This window comes from Loxodonta africana, chromosome 8 (assembly GCF_030014295.1).
Source record: "Loxodonta africana isolate mLoxAfr1 chromosome 8, mLoxAfr1.hap2, whole genome shotgun sequence".
Lineage (NCBI taxonomy): Eukaryota > Metazoa > Chordata > Mammalia > Proboscidea > Elephantidae > Loxodonta > Loxodonta africana.
The window spans coordinates 125130909-125150443 of NC_087349.1; the positions used below are offsets into that span (position 1 = coordinate 125130909).

The 19535-nt window shown below is 37.8% G+C and overlaps 1 protein-coding gene across 9 annotated transcripts in view; it reads right to left on the minus strand.

Moving 5' to 3' along the window:
* Positions 1-729: 729 nt before the first annotated feature.
* CCSER2 (coiled-coil serine rich protein 2) overlaps positions 730-19535 on the minus strand; it is a 245528-nt gene continuing 226722 nt past the window's right edge. For 7 of the 9 annotated variants that reach the window (XM_064290312.1, XM_064290313.1, XM_064290309.1 and 4 more), the window contains one exon: positions 730-2301. In XM_064290312.1, coding sequence (XP_064146382.1) covers positions 1483-2301 — 819 coding nt within the window. In that variant the 3' untranslated portion in view covers positions 730-1482. The remainder of the gene's footprint in view (positions 2302-19535) is intronic. The other 2 variants (XM_064290315.1, XM_064290314.1) reach the window with 1 other exon arrangement.

Sequence of the window (19535 nt, forward strand, 5' to 3'; positions counted from 1 at the left end):
TTTTCAATTACCTTTTAATAAAACACAATTTCTCCTCCCCAACTCTATTTCTCTTCCCAAATCCTATCTGATTTTCAAGAAATTGTCATTCAAACATACAACATAAAAACGAAACCTGGAAAACTCAGGAAAAACAAAATTATTAAGAATTCCAGCTTTTCTCAAGATAGTCTTACTTAAATTTGTAATTTTTCTCAAAATATTTTAACTTTTTTGTTATACAAAATATTTTTAAATGACTATGTGTCCATCAAAGTTTTGTGCAAATATTTCAAGTCTGTTATCCCAGCCTTCGGATATTAGCAGAGAATCAATAAATACAAATATTACAATAAAGGCTTAATTTAAAATACATGCTGTGGAATCTTAATTAACAGCTATCATGGACCCATAAGCCTATAGGGATCAAAACTGAATTACCAGCAAAACTCTAGCACCAACATATTTTATAATGGATACATCTGTAGGTACAGGTTTCAAGATATATCTTAAGTTTTTTTCCAAAATTTACCCAGAAGCAAACGCAAACACAAATGGTGGGGGTGGGGGGGGGTGGGGGGGCTAGGGGCTGGGGACTGGGGCATAGCAAGATGTCAAAGCAACAGAAAACTGGTTCATATACAATATGAAACATTTTCAGCCTATGAAATTTTTCTGGTAAATTAATCAACAGTAACACTTGTTTGCTGATACTAGAAGGGAAAAAATAAAACCTACATAGACTTCCCATTAAAAAGCCTGGTATCCTTTATTCATCACAGAGCTTTTGCATAGACCTTTTAATTACACAAAATACTGGTCAGAACTCTGCGTACTGACTGCCATCTTCCATTATCACCAGGATTTTAGATAAAACAGTAGCCTTATTCATAGGAGGGACAAGTGAAAAAGAACATTTCTGATAACCACAACTAATACAGACCTAACCAAAAAGAAAAAAAACCAAACCCATTGCTGTCGAGTCAAATGACTCATAGCAACCCTACGGGACAGAGTAGAACTGCCTATAGGGTTTCCAAGGCTGTAAATCTTTACAGAAGCAGACTGCCACATCTTTTTCCCACAGAGCAGCTCCGCTGACCTTTTGGTTAGCAGCCGAACACTTTAACCACAGTGCCACTAGGGCTCCATAATATAACCTTAAAAGGACTAAATTAGCAAAGCACATTTCTTGCCTGCTAAGTGAGTATTATGCATTTTATGATGTGCAGAGGAAGGACGACATGATTAGAGCCTTCAGCAGGCTGCTGAGACGGGTAAGCAAGTGTCTGCATTTACCTGAGACAAGTATGTTCACATGGCACGTACTTCAACCAGGATATGAAATGGAAGAGCCAAACTAGTAGAAGATTCCACGTTTTAATATTTAAGATTTGCAGGCTTTCAATGGAACCTCCACCTTGGTAGCAAATGTACATAAAGATATTACATGGCAGATGAGCTTGTTTTACAAAAGCAAACTGGCAGGTGATGGCTATGTATTTAATGTATCTTTGGTTTAGGAAGACGAGAATATCGATTAGCAGCCAAACAATCCCCAGAATGAAAATTGCCGTTCAGAGTCTGCACAATTTCTTTTCTTCTTGTTAGTGGTCTTGGAATGCTTGTCTTGGCCTGGAAGTTTTGAGGCTCTGATTGGGAGTTGCTTATTTGTTTCTGTTTGAAAGAGTCGGAAGGGGGACGGAGCTTAGATGGTTTCAGATTAGGATTATTTGTAAGACTTGTCTGACTAGATGTTGGCTGAAGTTTTGATGAATTACATGGCGTGATTATCGGTGACTTCTTACAAGTGGTAGTCTTACTTGGAGATGATTCAGCGACTGGAGGAGGTTCCAAAGAATTCAAAATGGATGGCTTTAGAAGTTGCAAGGCCTTGGGCTGTGATGCGTAGCCTACTGGTGAAGACTGATCTCTTACAACTCTCTTAGCCTGGTCTGCTATACTTGACTGGGGAAGTGTTTGCAGAGAAGTGGGTACAAACTGCATGTCACTAATGTTATTACTTGCCAAATGATAAGGCTCTGCAGCATTCACAGTTATGTTCAAGTTTGCTTCAGAAGGTGTACTATTAGCCACGTCCTTAGAGAACTGTGGGCTTGATGAAAAACGCAGGTCATCCAGACCATACTCGCTGTCTTGTTGCAAGCCATGTGTGAAGCTTTTGTTCAGATGTGCAACCCTGTGATGTGTGCCCTGAGGAGTGCACTCACTGTGGGCCTCGGTATGCTGCGGCTTTATTAGTTTTCCCTGGGCGTGGTCTGTGGGTCTGGGAAGGCTGCTGGTAGGCTGTAGTACTTGAGGCTGTTAAAATTAAAAACAACATTAGCAACAATGTGTCTTTGAAATGCCACCCATAATTAATGTAAGTTCCAACTGGGCTGTTTTGGTATATATTATGATACAATACAGAAAGAATGTGTTGTTGTTTTTCATTTGAGAAATGAATTGTAATATTCGAGTGAATTTATGAGACACATACAAGAATAATAATGCAAACACAAAATTATACAGGCAGTAAACACTAAACAAGACCCAAAATTAAACAAGGGAAAAGAAAACCTTAAGGTACTGATTTATTGCAGAAAACAATTTCATGCCTTACTTGATTAAGAATTTAAAATTGTATATTTAAGAGAGCTTGACGGAATAATTCCCATAGCACTTTGGCTTAATCTCCATAAATCATTCAGACTGTGACCATAAGAATACTATCTCTTTTGAAGTTTCTTTTTCCTACCATGCTACCACTGCTACGGCTGCTAACTAAGAGGTAGGCAGTTCGAATTCACCAGGCGCTCCTTGGAAACTCTATGGGGCAGTTCTACCCTGTCCTATAGGGTCACTATGAATGGGAATTGACTCAGCTGCAATGGATTTGGTTTTTTTGGTATGTTACCACACTTGACTTGAGAACGCTCTTAAAGGTGTCAAAATGCTGTGTCTCTGTTGCAAAAATTACCAGGAGATCAACAAGGTTCAGAATGAAGATTGAATTCAATTGAAGTGAAATTCTAACTATATGAAAAAAAAAAGATCAAAACATTTAGCTAATGCTAATCTATCTTTAATATTCTTGTTGAAAAGTTCAGAATGAAATGTTTTCAAAGCTTATTTAACCCATCTCATTGCCATACAAGGGACCTGCTAAGGTTCTGTTATGCTGATAATGTGGAAAATACCCAGACTTACCCTGCTCAAAATGAACATCCATTTAGTAAATTAAAAATTAACAGCCTTTTGAATGATGGCTGAGAGTAAAACAAAGTTGCAATCACCTCTATCTTGAACTCAAGAGAGGTCTCCCAAGCAGAGAAGCCTGGATAGCACAGCTCTTAAGGCCACAGACCCACATCTTTGGAGTTCAATGTGTGGTTACGTTCTGTACAAATCAGAGAAAACATGCAATTGCCATTACTTTTGGGCCTTTGGTAAAAGATTATGAATCTTAAAGTTCTCTTTCAATGGCCCAAATACTTAAAATATATGAGGCAGAGTCTACTGTTCATGTACTGATGGCCAGGGGTGGCTGCTAGAAATGTATAATCACACACACACGCTCTTTCTCTCAATTAAATAATATGGGCTGGAAATGTCAAGCAGTTTGGGAAAGGGCTTTGAAACATGAACTTTAGAGGATTATTTTGTACCAGTAAAAAACAGATATGTATTTTTCACTACGCTAAATCCACGAACACAAGCTATACGTTATCTCTAACTTCTGCCATAGATAGCGCAGACCTATTTATACCGCATTATTTGTGTTTTTTCACTTCCTTCGCCTTTCCATCTCCTTCTTGACCAGCACTGGACAATGCTCCCCAAGGCCAGTGGTCAGGGATTAATTTATGGCAGGGTTGAGGGTGACAGAGAACAAAGCAAGGCTCACTTACTTAGGGAGGGATGGTTGGCCAGGATGGCATAGGGCTGGCTTGCTATTTAAAAAGCAAAAATCAAGACAATGGCACTCGAAATTAATCCTTATAGAGGTATGCTACATTAAACTCTTATTTATTGCATCATGTTTAAAATAAACAAGCTATTCCAGTTGTTACCTCAAGCTAAGTGTCTCAGAGTTTAAAGTTAAGTGGGAATTTTCACAAAAAATCACCACAGAGATGAGTATACTCTCCCTTAAGATAAAAGGCAAAGGTCACCATGCAATTAATTCAGCAGACTCTCTGTGAGGTTTCCTGGAAAAAATGACCATCCCCAAATGGTCACAAACCTCAGAAAGATTAGTGACAAAACAGAGCAGGACCACAATCAGCAAACCAAAGTCTACCAAAGAAAAAGAGAAGTAGCCAGAGAGGAAAAAGGGGTAGCACCAAATGGCTGACTAAATGGGAATTTGCTTTCCCTTTTCACCTTCAAACACAATAAGATATTCTAGTCTCTAGTTACAGTTCTGGAAGCCCTGGTGGCATAGTGGTTAAGTGCTACAGCTGCTAACCAAAAAGCTGGCAGTTCAAATTCACCAGGCGCTCCTTGGAAACTCTATGGGGCAGTTCTACTCTGACATATAGGGTCGCTATGAATTGGAATTGACTAGACAGCAATGGTTTTTTTTTGGGTAGTTACAGCTCTTAAAGCAACTTAAGAACTTTGAAAATACCAGTGAAAATTTTTTAAAAATGACTTGTAATATGTCTATTGCTAGTTAAGAAAAAAATGATATAACATGTGCTTGCAGCTCAAAACTTACAAAAAGGTATGATTTTCAAACTAAGACAAAGTTATAAACTGATTATTAGGACAACCAAGCCTGTAGAAAAAGTGTATTGTGATCTACAAGTAACTTATTCATTTGCGTTGTTCTTATGACCACTGCCCATCAAATAAATACAAAGTGGGTAATCAGAGACATGTTGCTCGTGTTAAATTCAATAAAGCTCTGTATTAAACATTAAAGAACTAAAGTGAATAATAAAAAAACTGAGTCCTTTAATTGAGAGGAATTAAACTAATTATATAAATAAATACATAAACTATAAATTAATTACATTAAATAAATTAGTGGTTTTTATACACTAAAAAAAATTTTTTTTTTTTATACACGAAATAACCCTGGTGGTAAACTGGTTAAGCACTTGGCTGCTAATGAAAAGGTCAATGGTTTGAACCCATCAGCAGCTCCTTGGGAGGAAGATGTGGTAGTCTGCTTCCATAAAGAACCCTATAGGCTGTTCTCCTGCCTGGCTATCTACTGTACGTTGCTCTGAGTCAACTACTAAGGAATCGACTTGATGACAATGGGTGTGTGCTTAATAGGAGTCTTTGGGTGGTGTAGGTGCTCCACTGCTAACCAAAAGGCTGGATGTTGTGAAACTGCCACAGAGGCTTTCCCCCCTCCCTTGCAGCCTACCAAGCTGCGGTTTTTAACTGCCATTTGAATTTGGTGCCAGAATCCCACATATGCATGAACCAGGATATTGGCACATGGGCAGGACCTGAAGAGCCGTGGCCCTGAACTTGACCCCCGACTTGAACATCATTGGAGAAGACGTTCTCCAGCACACACCTGTACCTTTAGCCCATTTATAAAGCAAAAGTTCCCTTCCTTTACAAATGACTCAGCACCTGGATCTCCAAATATGGATTGGGGTATCAGATTTGGGGCACCAATCCTGCCCCTAGGGGACTGGAGGGCATAAATGCTCCAAACTCCCCTGGGACAGGGAGTGCGTGGTCTTTTGGCTGCTAGGCCCCATGTTGTTCCTTGTTTGTACAAACAATAAATTTCCAATTTGTTTCCCTTGCAACTGGTGGTGTGGTGTCTATCTTATTTTGATCAGCTAATAGGACAGGACAAGAACTCGCGTTCGGTTACAGCTGGAGTCCACCCAGAGCTGCCTTTAAAGAAAAGCCATGTCATCTGAAAAATCAGCCATTGGAAACCCTATGGGGGCACAGCTCTACTCTGAAACACATGGGGGAGGGAGGGCACCACGAGTCAGAATCAACTTGACAACTAGTGTTATATGCTAAATAATTGGTGTAGATTTTATCTTTTTATTACAAGTTCATTTTTGTAGTATAATTTCCCTATTCTTGAAAAAGCTTTATTATTATTTATTTGAAAATTCTAGTTTGGAAAATGAATTCCACTACTTTTAAACAAAAGGTTTCTCTGAAGAATAAAAAATTACTATAATTTGAGGATTAAGGACAGCTGGCTATTGATACATGAAAGACTATGTGGAATTGATTACCCACTAAAGACCGGATTGTTATTAATTACATGCTGCAAAGTTGAACAACAAGCTACAGACCTACCACACAGAGATATGTTTTGATAGCTTGTTGTCTGCAATACAATTTCCCCAAATTCTAAATACTCAACTGTATTAGTATAAAGGCAAGATGTTAACAATTCATCTTGCCCACATCCACTACTGCCTCTATGGTCATAAAAAGCTATCCTCAAGACTTAACATTGTAATTATGTCTATTCTACCCAAAGTGATCCACAGATACAGTTCCAATCCAAATCCCAGTGAAATTTTTTAATGAGATGGAGAAACAAATCACCAACTTCGTATGGCAGGGAAAGAGGCCCCAGAAAAATAAAGCATAACTAAAAAAGAGAACAAAGTGGGAGACCCCACTCTACCCGATTTTAGACACTATTATACCACCACAGTAGTCAAAACAGCCTGGTACTGGTAAACAACAGGTACATGGACAAACGGAACAGAATTGAAAATCCAGATATAAATCCATCCACATATGTGCAGCTGATACTTGACAAATGCCCAGAGTCAGTTCAATGGGGAAAAAACAGTCTTCTTAACAAATGGTGCTGGCATAACTGGATAGCCATCTGCAAAAAAATGAAACAAGACCCATATCTCACACCATGCACAAAAACTAACTCAAAATGGATCAAAGACCTAAATATAAAATCTAAAATGATAAAGATCATGGAAGAAAAAATAGGAACAATGGTAGGAGCCCTAACACATGGCATAAACAGTATACAAAACATTACTAACAATGCAGAAGAGAAACTAGGTAACTGGGAGCTCCTAAAAATCAAGCACCTATGCTCATCCAAAGACTTCACCAAAAGAGTAAAAAGATTACCTACAGACTGGGAAAAAGTTTTTAGCTATGACATTGCCGATCAGCACCTGATCTCTAGAATCTACATGATACTGCAAAAACTCAACTATAAAAAGACAAATAACCCAATTAAAAAATGGGCAAAAGATATGAATAGACACTTCACTAAAGAAGACATTCAGGTAGCTAACAGATACGTGAGGAAATGCTCATGATCCTTAGCCATTAGATAAATGCAAATCAAAACTACAATGAGATTGCACCTCACCCCAACAAGGCTAGCATTAATCCAAAAAACACAATAAATGTTGGAGAGGTTGTGGAGAGACTGGAACACTTATACACTGCTGGTGGGATTGTAAAATAATACAACCACTTTGGAAATCGATCTGGTGCTTCCTTAAAAAACTAGAAATAGAGCTACCATATGATCCAGCAATCCCACTCTTTGCACTATATTCTAGAGAAATAAGAGCCTTTACATGATCAGATATATGCACACCCATGTTCACTGCAGCACCGTTTACAATACCAAAAAGATGGGAGCAACCCAGGTGCCCATCAACTGATGAATAGATACATTATAGTATATTCACACCATGGAATACCATGCACCAATAAAGGGCAATGATGAATCCGTGAAACATTTCATAATATGGAGGAATCTGGAAGGCATTATGCTAAGTGAAATAAGTCAGCTGCAAAAGGACAAATATTGTATAAGACCATTATTATAAGAACTGGAGAAATAGTTTAAACAGAGGATATTCTTTGATGGTTACGAGAGGGGGGAAGGATGGAGGGAGGGACAGAGGTTTTCACTAATTAGATAGTAGATAAGAACTATTTTAGGTGAAGGGAAAGACAACACCCAATACAGGAGAGGTCAGCACAAATGGACTAAACAAAAGCAAAGTTTCCTGAATAAACTGAACGCTTCGAAGGCCAGCATAGCAGGGACGGGGGTTTGGAGATCATGGTTTCAGGGGACATCTAAGTCAACTGGCATAATTAAAATCTATTAAGAAAACATTCTGCATCCCACTTTGGAGAGTGGCATCTGGGGTCACAAACACTAGCAAGTGGCCATCTAAGATGCATCAATTTGTCTCAACCCACCTGGAGTAAAGGAGAATGAAGAACACCAAGGACACAAGGTAATTATAAGCCCAAGAGGCAGAAAGGGCCACATAAAGCAGAGACTACATTAGCCTGAAACCAGAAGAACTAGATGGTGCCCAGCTACAACCGATGACTGTCCTGACAGGGAACACAACAGAGAACCCCTGTGGGAGCAGGAGAGCGGTGGGATGCAGACCCCAAAGTCTTGTTAAAAGACCAGACTTAATGGTCTGACTGAGACTAGAATGACCCTGGGGGTCATTGTCCCCAGACCTTCTGTTGGCCCAGGACTAACCATTCTGAAAGCCGACTGTTCAGACAGGTATTGGACTGGACTATGGGATAGACAACACTTTCGAAGAATGAGCTTTTTGGATCAAGTAGACACATAAGACTATATTGGCATCTCCTATCTGAAGGGGAGATGAGAGGGTAGAGGGGGTTAGAAGCTGGCTGAATGGACGCGGAAAGAGAGAGTGGAGGGAAGGGGTGTGCTGTCTCATTAAGGGGAGAGCAATTAGGGGTATATAGCAAGGTGTTCATGAATTTTTGTATAAGAGTCCGACTTGATTTGTAAACTTTCACTTAAAGCACAATAAAAATTAAAAAAAAAAAAAAAAAGGTATCCTCGGTATTTTTACAATGAAGTCTAAACATAAAAGAAAGCTCCAATATCTTCATGTGTGATAAAACCACATAGGAAGGCCTGTGAGAGACCAGTCATTCAGTTTTTAGGTACCTATTACGTATCATGGAGTCCCTGGGTGGTGCAAATGGTTAAGGCACTTGGCTGCTAACCATAAGGTTGAAGGTTCAAGTCCACTGAGTTGCCTGGCTATCTACTTCCAAAAATCAGCCACTGAAAACCCTATGGTCCACACAAGTCTGCTGTGACACACATCCGGTCGCCATGAGTTGGAACTGACTTGACAGCAACTGCTTTTTTATTTAACTTTGTATCATACACTGTATCCTTTCTGTCCTGAGGGGTCTAGTGAGGGTGTAAGGAGCCAGTTCTTCAGACAAGGCAGGCAGCCATGAATTTCTCCTTTCCTTTCCCTGCTACCACCTTAGGCCTCAGAACAACACCCCCCCCACCCCCCACCCCCAGCCCTGATGTTTGTTAACAAGATTAAAAAGATACAATTCGGGGCTAAGCACCCACCCCCTCAGGAAGTCAGGGGGGTATGATGCAGCAGGATGTTTATAAGCAAGGTTAAAAAAAATACAATTAGTCACTTAGGCTGGGGATATAAAATATCTGGGAGAGGAAGTTTTCTTAGTCTTCTCAGCCACGGTGCAGGTGGGGCACTTATCGCATAAACTTACAGTCCACCTAAGTGGCCCTACCTGCCCAGGGGGAGACCAGTAGTAGATAGGGTTGTAATTAATCCCCTCACCCATGGCACAAAGTGGGGTGTGCAAGGAAGAGTCATCATCTCTGTCCAAACAGCTTTTGAGTGGGGGGACTGCTCATTATGGAACTTTTCTGGTTGTATGTTGTCTGATTCTTGTAAGTAATAAAATCTACTTTCCTAATGTGCATGCAGGCTCTGATCAGAAGGACATGATGTTTGCAGAGCAATTCATAATTAGTTATTGGTATCCTTTTTCTAATGGCCTCCTGGCTGTCTAGGGTACAATCTGTGAGTACCACACAGATTTGGAGTGTTGTCCTACAGTGATGGCATGGGCGAGCAGGGCATGCTGTCCTACAGAAGAAGTCAGTGAGCTAAATAAAGTTGGATCCGGTCTTAACCTAACAACATAGGGGAACAAAATGAAACCATATGGCTGGCCGAGAAAAGCAAATATCTGTGCTGAGTCCTAAAAGGATGTGCAGGACAGCTTGCCAAGGAGACAAGAGGGAATGAACACTCACTCGTGTCAAGAGTCAGTACATGGTAAGGGCACAGAAGCAACAAGCAAATGAATGACTAACAAATATAGCATGTTCCAGAAACTTCAAATGGTTAAACTAATTTAGGAAGCACAGTGTAGGCTGGAGAGTGTGGGCAAGGGCCAGCTCATGGAGGTCAAGTAGTTCTGGCTTTGTACTATAGATGACAGGGAGACACTGATGAGTTTTAAGTAGAGGAATCCTAAGATCCAATTTGTGTTTTAGAATGATCATTCTGGTGGAAGCTGTAAGGAACATAATGGGGGGTGAATGATGAGAATGTAAGCGAAAGAACTATTGCTAAATAGCTCAGATCAGAAATTACACAGATCTGAAATTAAGAGAGTGGCAGAAAGACTGGAGACGACTGAAAGGTTCTGAAGATGGGACAAATAAGTAGCTGTTTGGGAGGACTCTAAGACGAGTTCCAGGTTTCCGGCTTTGGAGATGCAGGATGAGGTACTGCCTGTATTTAAAGAGGCCTCTGGGGAAACTACCCACCTGTCATTCGTTTCATAGCCTTGCAGCTCACAAAACCCAGAGGGCAAAAGGAATGCCCCTCACTACTGCCTAAGGGACTTCAGGGAGCCCCGGAGTCACAAATGAATACAGCCCATCTTTTAACTGGAAGACATCACTGAAGCTTCAAAATGCGAACCCATCTACAGAGGAAAAGAGTTAAATGCCTCTGAGCTGGACTCAGCTCCTTCAAGTCTTACTTAGATACATAAACTTCAGAACACCATACAGAGGAATTCTCAGGACAAATGGCTGCATGTGTCGAGGTCAAGAGGTCAACAATAGGTACTACCGGGTAGTTGTGCAAGGGGCTGGCAAGCACATTTCATGATAATTTTATATGTCTACTCTGAGCTGCTTACAAAGACAACTAGAGACTAAGAGTTCCCTACAGGCATGCAGCAACCATGAATCATTATTCATTAGTTGTTCCTGCTGTTGACAGTCCTAGTAGCTGGCACACAGTAGGCGTTTAATATATACTTGCTAGATGAATGAATGAGTATTAGTGACTATATATTAGAATGAATATTCTAGAATTGCTTCTTTGGCCATATATGATCATACGTTACTTCCCTATTAGGTCAATGATGCAGCATTAATGATCAAAAGTTTTTTTCAGTTTTTAAAAACACTGATAAAGAGGAAATATAATAGAAAAAAGCTTTGTTTTCCCCAACTAAGTTTGAGATTAGCTTAATGATTCATATTTAGAAGGACAGTGTTAATCTGAACACAACTACTTCCCATAATGACACAAAAGCTTAGTCACCAAACCTTTTTTACTTGAAGACTAGATGTTTCTGATGAAATAAGTTGGGGAAACTGTCTTGATAAACACTCAGCCACTTTTCATTTGCAACTCTAATAGGTAAATATAAATACACATGTAGAACACTTGGCATAGGACCTTTGGCACATAGTAAATGCTCAATAAATGTCACCTCTCATCAAAAAGGTGTGAGAGAGATGAGTTTAATCTAGAGACCTTTTGTAATTGGGTACTGGGGAAAAGAGTAAGTTCAAAAAGCAGCATAATAATAAACTAGTTGCTACAGAATAAGAGATGTTTAGGTTTCAAATGTACCACAGCTACATGCATTCCATAAACTATATAGTTCAATAATATCAGTCATAGTTAAATGTTTTATATCCACAGCAAACATATCTGAATTGTTCCCCTCAGCTGCCTTCCTGGAGATGCAAGTGAAGCGAGGACATTCCAGGCACTCTAAAGTTCAGGAAGAATTTACATATGGCGATATGGCACCGAAGCACTTAGTTTTTACAGTCAGACTGATCTGGGTTTGAGTCTCGGCTCTAACACATAATTACTACTCGTGAGATGGTGGGCAATTGTCATTATTATTCTGAGAGTGAATTTTATAATTTATAAAATGAGAATAACAGAATCCATACCTCATTGAACTGTTATAAATAACAAACAATATCATGCACACAAAGTGCTCAGTACAGTGCCCAGCACATTACAAATGCCTGGAAATGTCTGGGGTCTGAGAGAACAGGACTACCCTTCTCTCCAAGGCGAGTCAAACTCTAAGTTTGCATGCATGATCTCTAATTACCACACCCTAGGTAGAAAGTATTGTCTTCTATTTGTAAAAGTAAACTGAGGTTAAGAGAAGTGAAGTGGCATGTCCAAAGTCACACACTTCAGCAAATGGCAAAGCCAGAATTTGAACTGTCAGAGAATTTAAAAGCAGCTCTACAGCTTTATTATTCAACTCTTCAAACAGTTAACCTAAAGCTATTCAGGTAATTCTGATGAGTTCACAGGCTCCCAAAATATGCAATACAGCTAGATGACAATTTCAAGTTTTAATATATTTAAAAACTCTACAGGCAGATTCAGTATCAACAATCAGGTACTAACTCTCCTGGAAAATGCCCTATTTTCTTCGTAGCTGATCTATCCTACACAGGATGACTCTCAGACACCACACTGCAGACCAGTGTTTCTGGCAAGAGGTGGTTCCGCAGTGACCCACAGAGAAAATGGAGAAAACACACTGAACATGAGGAAAGGTGAGTTAACACTCATCACTGTGAAAAGCTCTTCCCTTTCACTGTTTCATACCACTTCACATTAGCATAAGAAAAATGACTCATATTCATTTCTGTAAACATTCTTGTTCCGGGGTCATCAGCAATAAGATGGCAGCTAGAAACGTCAAGTCCTGATTGGAGACAAATATGCCAAATATACAAGTGAAGGTGTAGGAAATATTCTTAAGTATAATATGGCTACTGCATTACAGACATAGGAACTACCTAAAATTATGTTCTGCACACACATAAGTTTATTATTAGTATTAAATATATTTTAAAGGTTAAAAAGAAGATGGAAATGGAACCACCTATATAACATGCCTATAATTCATGCAGGCTCTGACATGCATCATGCAAACTGGGGCAAAAAAAAGTGATTACGAGGAAGGTGGTAGAAAAAATCTGAAATTGTACTATACCACGCTTTGTCAGAGAAGTAATGGACTAACTTCTCAACTCCTTGCCAATGGCATAATGGGAGCGCAGAGACAAGAGAAAGACAGGACAATGGTGTCAGAGACCACATGTAACACCAAGGAATTGCCGTGACTGGGGGCAGTCCAAAGGATCTGCTTTGGTTTTGTGTTCTTATAGGCATCGTTCACAGTTTTATTTAATATATTTGTATTTAATGAAAACACCTTTGTCTTGTTAAAGTTGTTTTCAAGTTAGTACAAATATTTATACCCATAGAAAGGTATATGTAAAACTTTTCACATTTAAGACCTGAAAAGGCTTAGTCCCATGTAACCCTTTATGAAGGAAACAGAAATTATTTTTAATAATATTAGAGATTCTTGCACATTATACAACTAATCGAAATTCAATATTTGTTAGCTTATTTTATTACTGCCACCACATTAAACACCAATGAAGGTATAATTTCATCTTCATATATGTCAAATATCATATTCTAAATTATAAGCAAAGCTCCACACATCAGTATAGAGAGGGAGCTATAACTTGACCCTATTATAACTAGATTAAAAGAACTCTGATCTAACATTCACATAAACCCAATCACACCAAGGCTTCTTGGAAACCAGGAATGCTTACTCCTCTAGATGTCAAAATCTTGCCTCTAGATTATCAGGCAATTCACAGACGATACCTGATTGATACAGATTTATCAATAAATTCTCAAACAAGGAGTTAAATGGCTTTTCTAAGTAGATGACTAATTGCTTTTGAAAACTGTCATAGTGACTAACAGTAACTTAAGCATTTACTGTGTAGGATACAATTAGAGATGCTTAAGACATGGACCTGTATCTCAAAAGCACAGAATCCATCAGTATCTACCTCTGGGATGCAGAGTGGTTCAGAAAAAAAAAATTAAATGATATCATAATAGTATAATTTCATTGTTATGACTCATATGCATGGTATATTTATTCAAAGTAAGATATGGCAAGCATGATGGTACAGCAGCCAATACTGGCTAAGGAAACAATTCCACGATCTGCATAGCAGGATGTTGCAAAGGGCTTTATAAAACAAACACTATTTGCCAGGTGTCCCATCACTGTGATATGCTAAGAAATTAACCCGTGCCTAGGTCTACGGGAAAGCCTACTGGAACATGAGTTTGATGCACATTTCTAGTCAAGTAAGTAGAATAACGACTATGTAAGACAGCACCTGAAGTTAAGTTGCAAAAAATGTACACAGTGCCATATTCCGCATTAGCCACATTTAAATAAAAAACTAGCTTATTGTAAAATTGAGTCCATTCGGTTTTTACTGAGGTACCATAGTTTCCATTTCACTTAAACTGTTTTATTTTTATGAAAAGTCACACCCAGAGCCAATTTCTCATTAAAGCACCTCAGCTGAAGCTATTCTTACATGTAAAACTGATTACAGTCACATGTTGGAGTCAATCAGGTTGAGCCATGTTAGTTTATCCTTCATGAGCATGTTTGACAATTCAACAACACATATCAAGTGCCTCTAGAAGCAGCAAACCCTTGGATCAGGTAATAGCCTTCAAAGAATCTGTCTGAGCAGGAGAGATGCTAATATTGATTTATATACCAGGATAAATTTCAGTGAAATAGAATCCGTATGTAATGGGGAAAACTGGAAACACCAGTGCTCAACAAAAGACAGTGATCCATACATTAATGCATTATCATGCAGCCCACAAAACCATGTTTTCAAGAAGTATTTACTATATGTAAAGTGCTCATGATGACACCAAAGTGCTGAAAAAAGCAAAGCAAAAAACTGAATATATGTAGTATTCCAGTTTCACAAAATAAAGTAAAAAAGACTAGAAGGAAATACATCAAAATATTTTTGTATCTTTCAACTCCTCCATAATAAGATACTATTATAATTATGGAAATGAGAGGTTTCTAAGAAAAGGTTTATGGTACTTACATAAATATTGAAAGCTCAAGCTTTGGAATTAAAATGGCATTTGAATTCTGGCTTGCTCACCCTGAGTAAATTACTGCACCATTTTGATTTATTTATTTACAACACTTTAAAACTGGGATAAAAAATTACAACATTATAAAACTGAAGATACTAATAGTTTTGACTGGAAGATCTGCTGAAAAGATTTAATGATAATTTAAATAAAATATCTAGCAAATTACAATCACAAAAACTTTAAAAGTACTAAAATTATTAATAAGTTTCATTTTTTAAAAAATGTATGGCTGAATTTTTAAAAAGTAAATGTAAAGGTTTTCTAAATGAATAGATTTGTGAGAACATAAGTTCTTCTGGGAATTTTGAAGTAGTTTTTAGAAAGATTTTGTCCTTAGACAAAAAAAAAAGGCAATTCTCCAGCTGAAAGGACTGCAACAAGTGCAAAGCAAGTGAAATATAAAAGTGAGAAAGCATAGTAGGGATAAGCAGGTCTATGAAAACAGTGAGTATCCAAGCAATCATCATTTTGGTGGAACTGAGTAACTCGATTCTCAAACATGACTCATCAGCCACTTCAGCCACTCAAGATCCCCAAGTGGCACAAACGGTTTATACTGGAAACTAACCTAAAGGCTGGCAGTTTGAGTCCACCAGGGGGTACTACAGAAGAAAGGCCTGGCAATCTGTTTCTGTAAAGATGACAGCCAAGAAAACCCTATGACGCAGCTCTACTATGTAACACATGGGATTATCAAGTGTGAATCCACTCAACGTTTTTTTTTGTTGTTGTTAAATCCAACAAAACATTTTTGCTGACACTGGCTTAATCCTTAGTAACCCAGTGCCGTCGAGTCGGTACCACTTAAAAACACCATGATTACGTGCCAGCAAGAATTTCTGGGGAAAAAATTAAAAAAAAAAAAAATTATATACACATAATCTATATTATTTAAACACTTTAGCCTTCATATTTAAAGTCAGTGCATTAAAACGTAATGGTCAGACTTATATGGGCAAAATAGGCCAGTGTTTTTTAATTAAACAGAAAAGAGAAGAACAGAAAATATCAGCATATCATATGTCCTAAGGGAAAGCATTGTTTCATGCATCTTTTTCTCTAAATTTTACATATACACTCATGTATGTGTGCACTGAGTTGTGATGTAAAATTAATTTATTACTGCCACTTGACAAAAAAGTTTATATTATACCCCTTGCAAGTTATAAGAGGAGGAGAACATAAGACAATATGATTCTGCGGTTTTTCATGTAATCTTGGTGAACGTAATTATTTTTTATAATATAAATTTAGAAATCAGTCAGTACTTTATCAAGAAACTGCTAACATGTTAAGACATATGTAGATGTATTTAAGTCATTTTTTTAAATAAAAACAATGTTTTTCTTCCCATTTAAGTTACTATATATGAAGATGAAGGTAGCTAAGATTTCTAGATTCTTTCAAGCAAGGTGTTCAAGAGTAAATTTTAGAAGCCTGTGTAGGCACTCCTAAGAAATGGCTATTATTTGAAAATATACTTTAAAAAAAGTATTTAGAAGAAGTAAGTAGTCCTATTAACATGTATTCTTGCAAGAAATACTATCTGGGATTACTATCAAGTCATTCTACTTGCCAAAAGCAATTCTTTTTACTAATTATTCTTACTTTAAGGTGTTTTTTTTTTTTAATCACTGCCATTTCCACGCTGTTGGAAATGAGAGTAGGAAGACTGAACAAATACCAGTTAAGTAGATTTGGACAAAATCTGAAATTCCTACAGACAATGGAAAGACCTCTGTAGGTTTAAATGCAGATGATATTTTCTAACTCAAATAAAAACTTAATTTGAAATGGGAAGAAAAGCATCATGATGTAGAGATTAGTAATGTATTGAAGAATAAAAAGTTGAAATTCCCTAAGGGGGGCAAAAAAAAAAAAAATTTAAAGACCATGAATCTTCCTTTTGCCTCCATTTTCCCAGGGTTACTCCTAAATTTAGCAAGAACATTCGCGGTCAGTCCAGCTTTCTGGAGTGACCAGTTAAGTGTTCCCGTTAACATTAATTATTCACTCTCTCTGCCTGTATCTACAGCAGGCTATCTCTTTACACTGGAAAGTCTACTGCTCTTCTCACTTGTTAAAAACAACAGACTGTCCTTACTGAAGACAACAGACACCCCAAACCTCACTGGCATCTGCGTTGAGAAGATCACAATAGTTCACTCCCAGTCACGTTTAAGAGGACATCAGAAAGGATTTATTAATGAAACCGGCTATCATGAAGAAAAAAACCTTTCGACTGTCTACCATCACACAGAATTAACCTCTCCAAAACGTAGCACTAAGTATAAAAAATTAGAAACAAGTATTTCACTGAATGTAAGTTTTATGTAGAAAAAAGGAGGATCTATCTAAAACCCTCTGTAAAAACAATGGATTTACTCCTACAATTCCGTACCTTCTCCTTTTGTATATTTTATCACTAGAAAAAATTAACTTTATAAGTAAACTGCTCCCACTGTTCTCAGGGTGAATCCAAAATAATGTAGTAGTTTAGAACACATTTCTCCTCTAAAGGAATTTTTCAAGCTCAGGAAGAGTTATCAAAAAAAGTTCTAAACAGGTCCTTTAGTTATTACTTTCCACAAACAGGGTCCTACAAGTCTCAAAGTCCCAGGACCCGTTCTCATTGCTTATGCCATGAGAACTCATCCAGGAAAAGACTGCACTGTATGTGTATTTTCCTAGGTGGCTTACATACCCAAGTTTTCAAAAACCAAGATTTTCTTTTTGTCCATCTGGAGATGATGGCAGAGAAAGAAGGCTGATCTAGAAAAGCCAGAAAAACAGACCTTGGTAGTAGTGTCCCCAGGATGGTGCTGCTTCACAGTTAGAAATGAAAAAGGCAGTTTTGAACTGAAGGGGAAGGAGGATGAAGTACTTGAAAAGGGAGAGCCAATGACTCGAGGAAGGGAAAAGAAAATTCTAGAGCTACAGAAATAAGAAGCAAGTGAAATGAGTGTTCCTGAGAAACATTAAAATAAAAAAAAAAATCTAAAGCTCTATTTACAATAAAAAACAATACTAAATACTAATCCTCAATCTTAATTCCATATTACAGCTAAGGGAAAAAAGGGTGGAGGAGAGTGCTGGGGGAAAAGGATAGGAAATAAAAGGGGCTTCAGTAAATACCCAGGCAGCTATGTTAATCTGAGGCCAACCTGTCACACCACACTGTTTACTGGCTAAGTCTAAGAGAATACATTATCATTTGTTGTAATTGCCTTTTAAAATTGAGATCAGTCTACCAGCAATTTAGTATAATTTCGTATGTGCTAGGAATCCTTAAATAGGCAAAAAGAGAAGTAAAAAGAACTGTTTATAGAGATGGTGGGAGATAAAGAAGAAGGCAGGGAAGGAGGAGGAGGAAGGGCAAGAAACTCCTCAATGCTTACACTAAACGAGTTACTGTGCACATAAGTGAATATAAAAGTCTATACAAACCCTCTATTCTATTTTTTGCTTTAAAACAAAAATACAGAAGGGAAGGAAAGAGATAATACCCCAAAAATAAACTTTACCCTTTGTCTGGAATTCACATTGACACTTCGTAATTTTGACTAACTCAAGAAATAAAATTTGTTTAAATAAATCACAATTCTAATGGTTTAAAAGTTTCCCCTTTTTAGACCTTTGATACACATAGGTTAGGATAATTAATGACATAAATTGATACAATCATAAACGAGGCTAAATCCAAGGAGAGGGCACAAAAGTGGCTCTGATTGACTGTTTTTTTTTTACTAATATTAGCTTTTTGGGGGTGACTTTTCAGAAAAGATAAAATACAACCAACTTACCACATATACTTAAATACATAAGAAAAAAAATAAGCACTGTTTTGGAAAGCAGATGTAACATAATACGACAATATTTGAATGTCAAATAATTACTAAATCATCAGCAATGTTGGTAAACCAGGCATATTCAAAGTCATGTCTTCTGGGCTATAAAGTAGCTGACACATTTCAGACGTATTAGTTATTAAAAGCACTCCTGAAAGCATGATTATAAAGAGCTTCCTTTTAGATGACACTGAAATGCAATCAAAAGGCCTATGAAATATTTAGAGAAATGTGCGATGGTCTAGCAAGCCTGCTCCCTAAACAGTATGCATCTGCCCATTACACCAATGCAAACAGTATGCACATTTGTTAACATGACTAGATAAAAACCAATTTTTTATTCACATATCTCAAGGTTTTCAAAAAAGAAAATGTATTACAGACAGATGCATGCTGTAGGTCTAGGGTCACTGGCAATAGGTTTAAATAGCTTTAGAATAAAATGAACTTCTGACAGTTTTCATAAAACTCTACATAGTGGTTTGCTGACATGCAGTCAAAGGAAGTGTTAATTAAGAGAGTAGGCCCGCAGGGAGTGATGTGGCACATGCCCGCAGGTCACTCTGGACAGCAG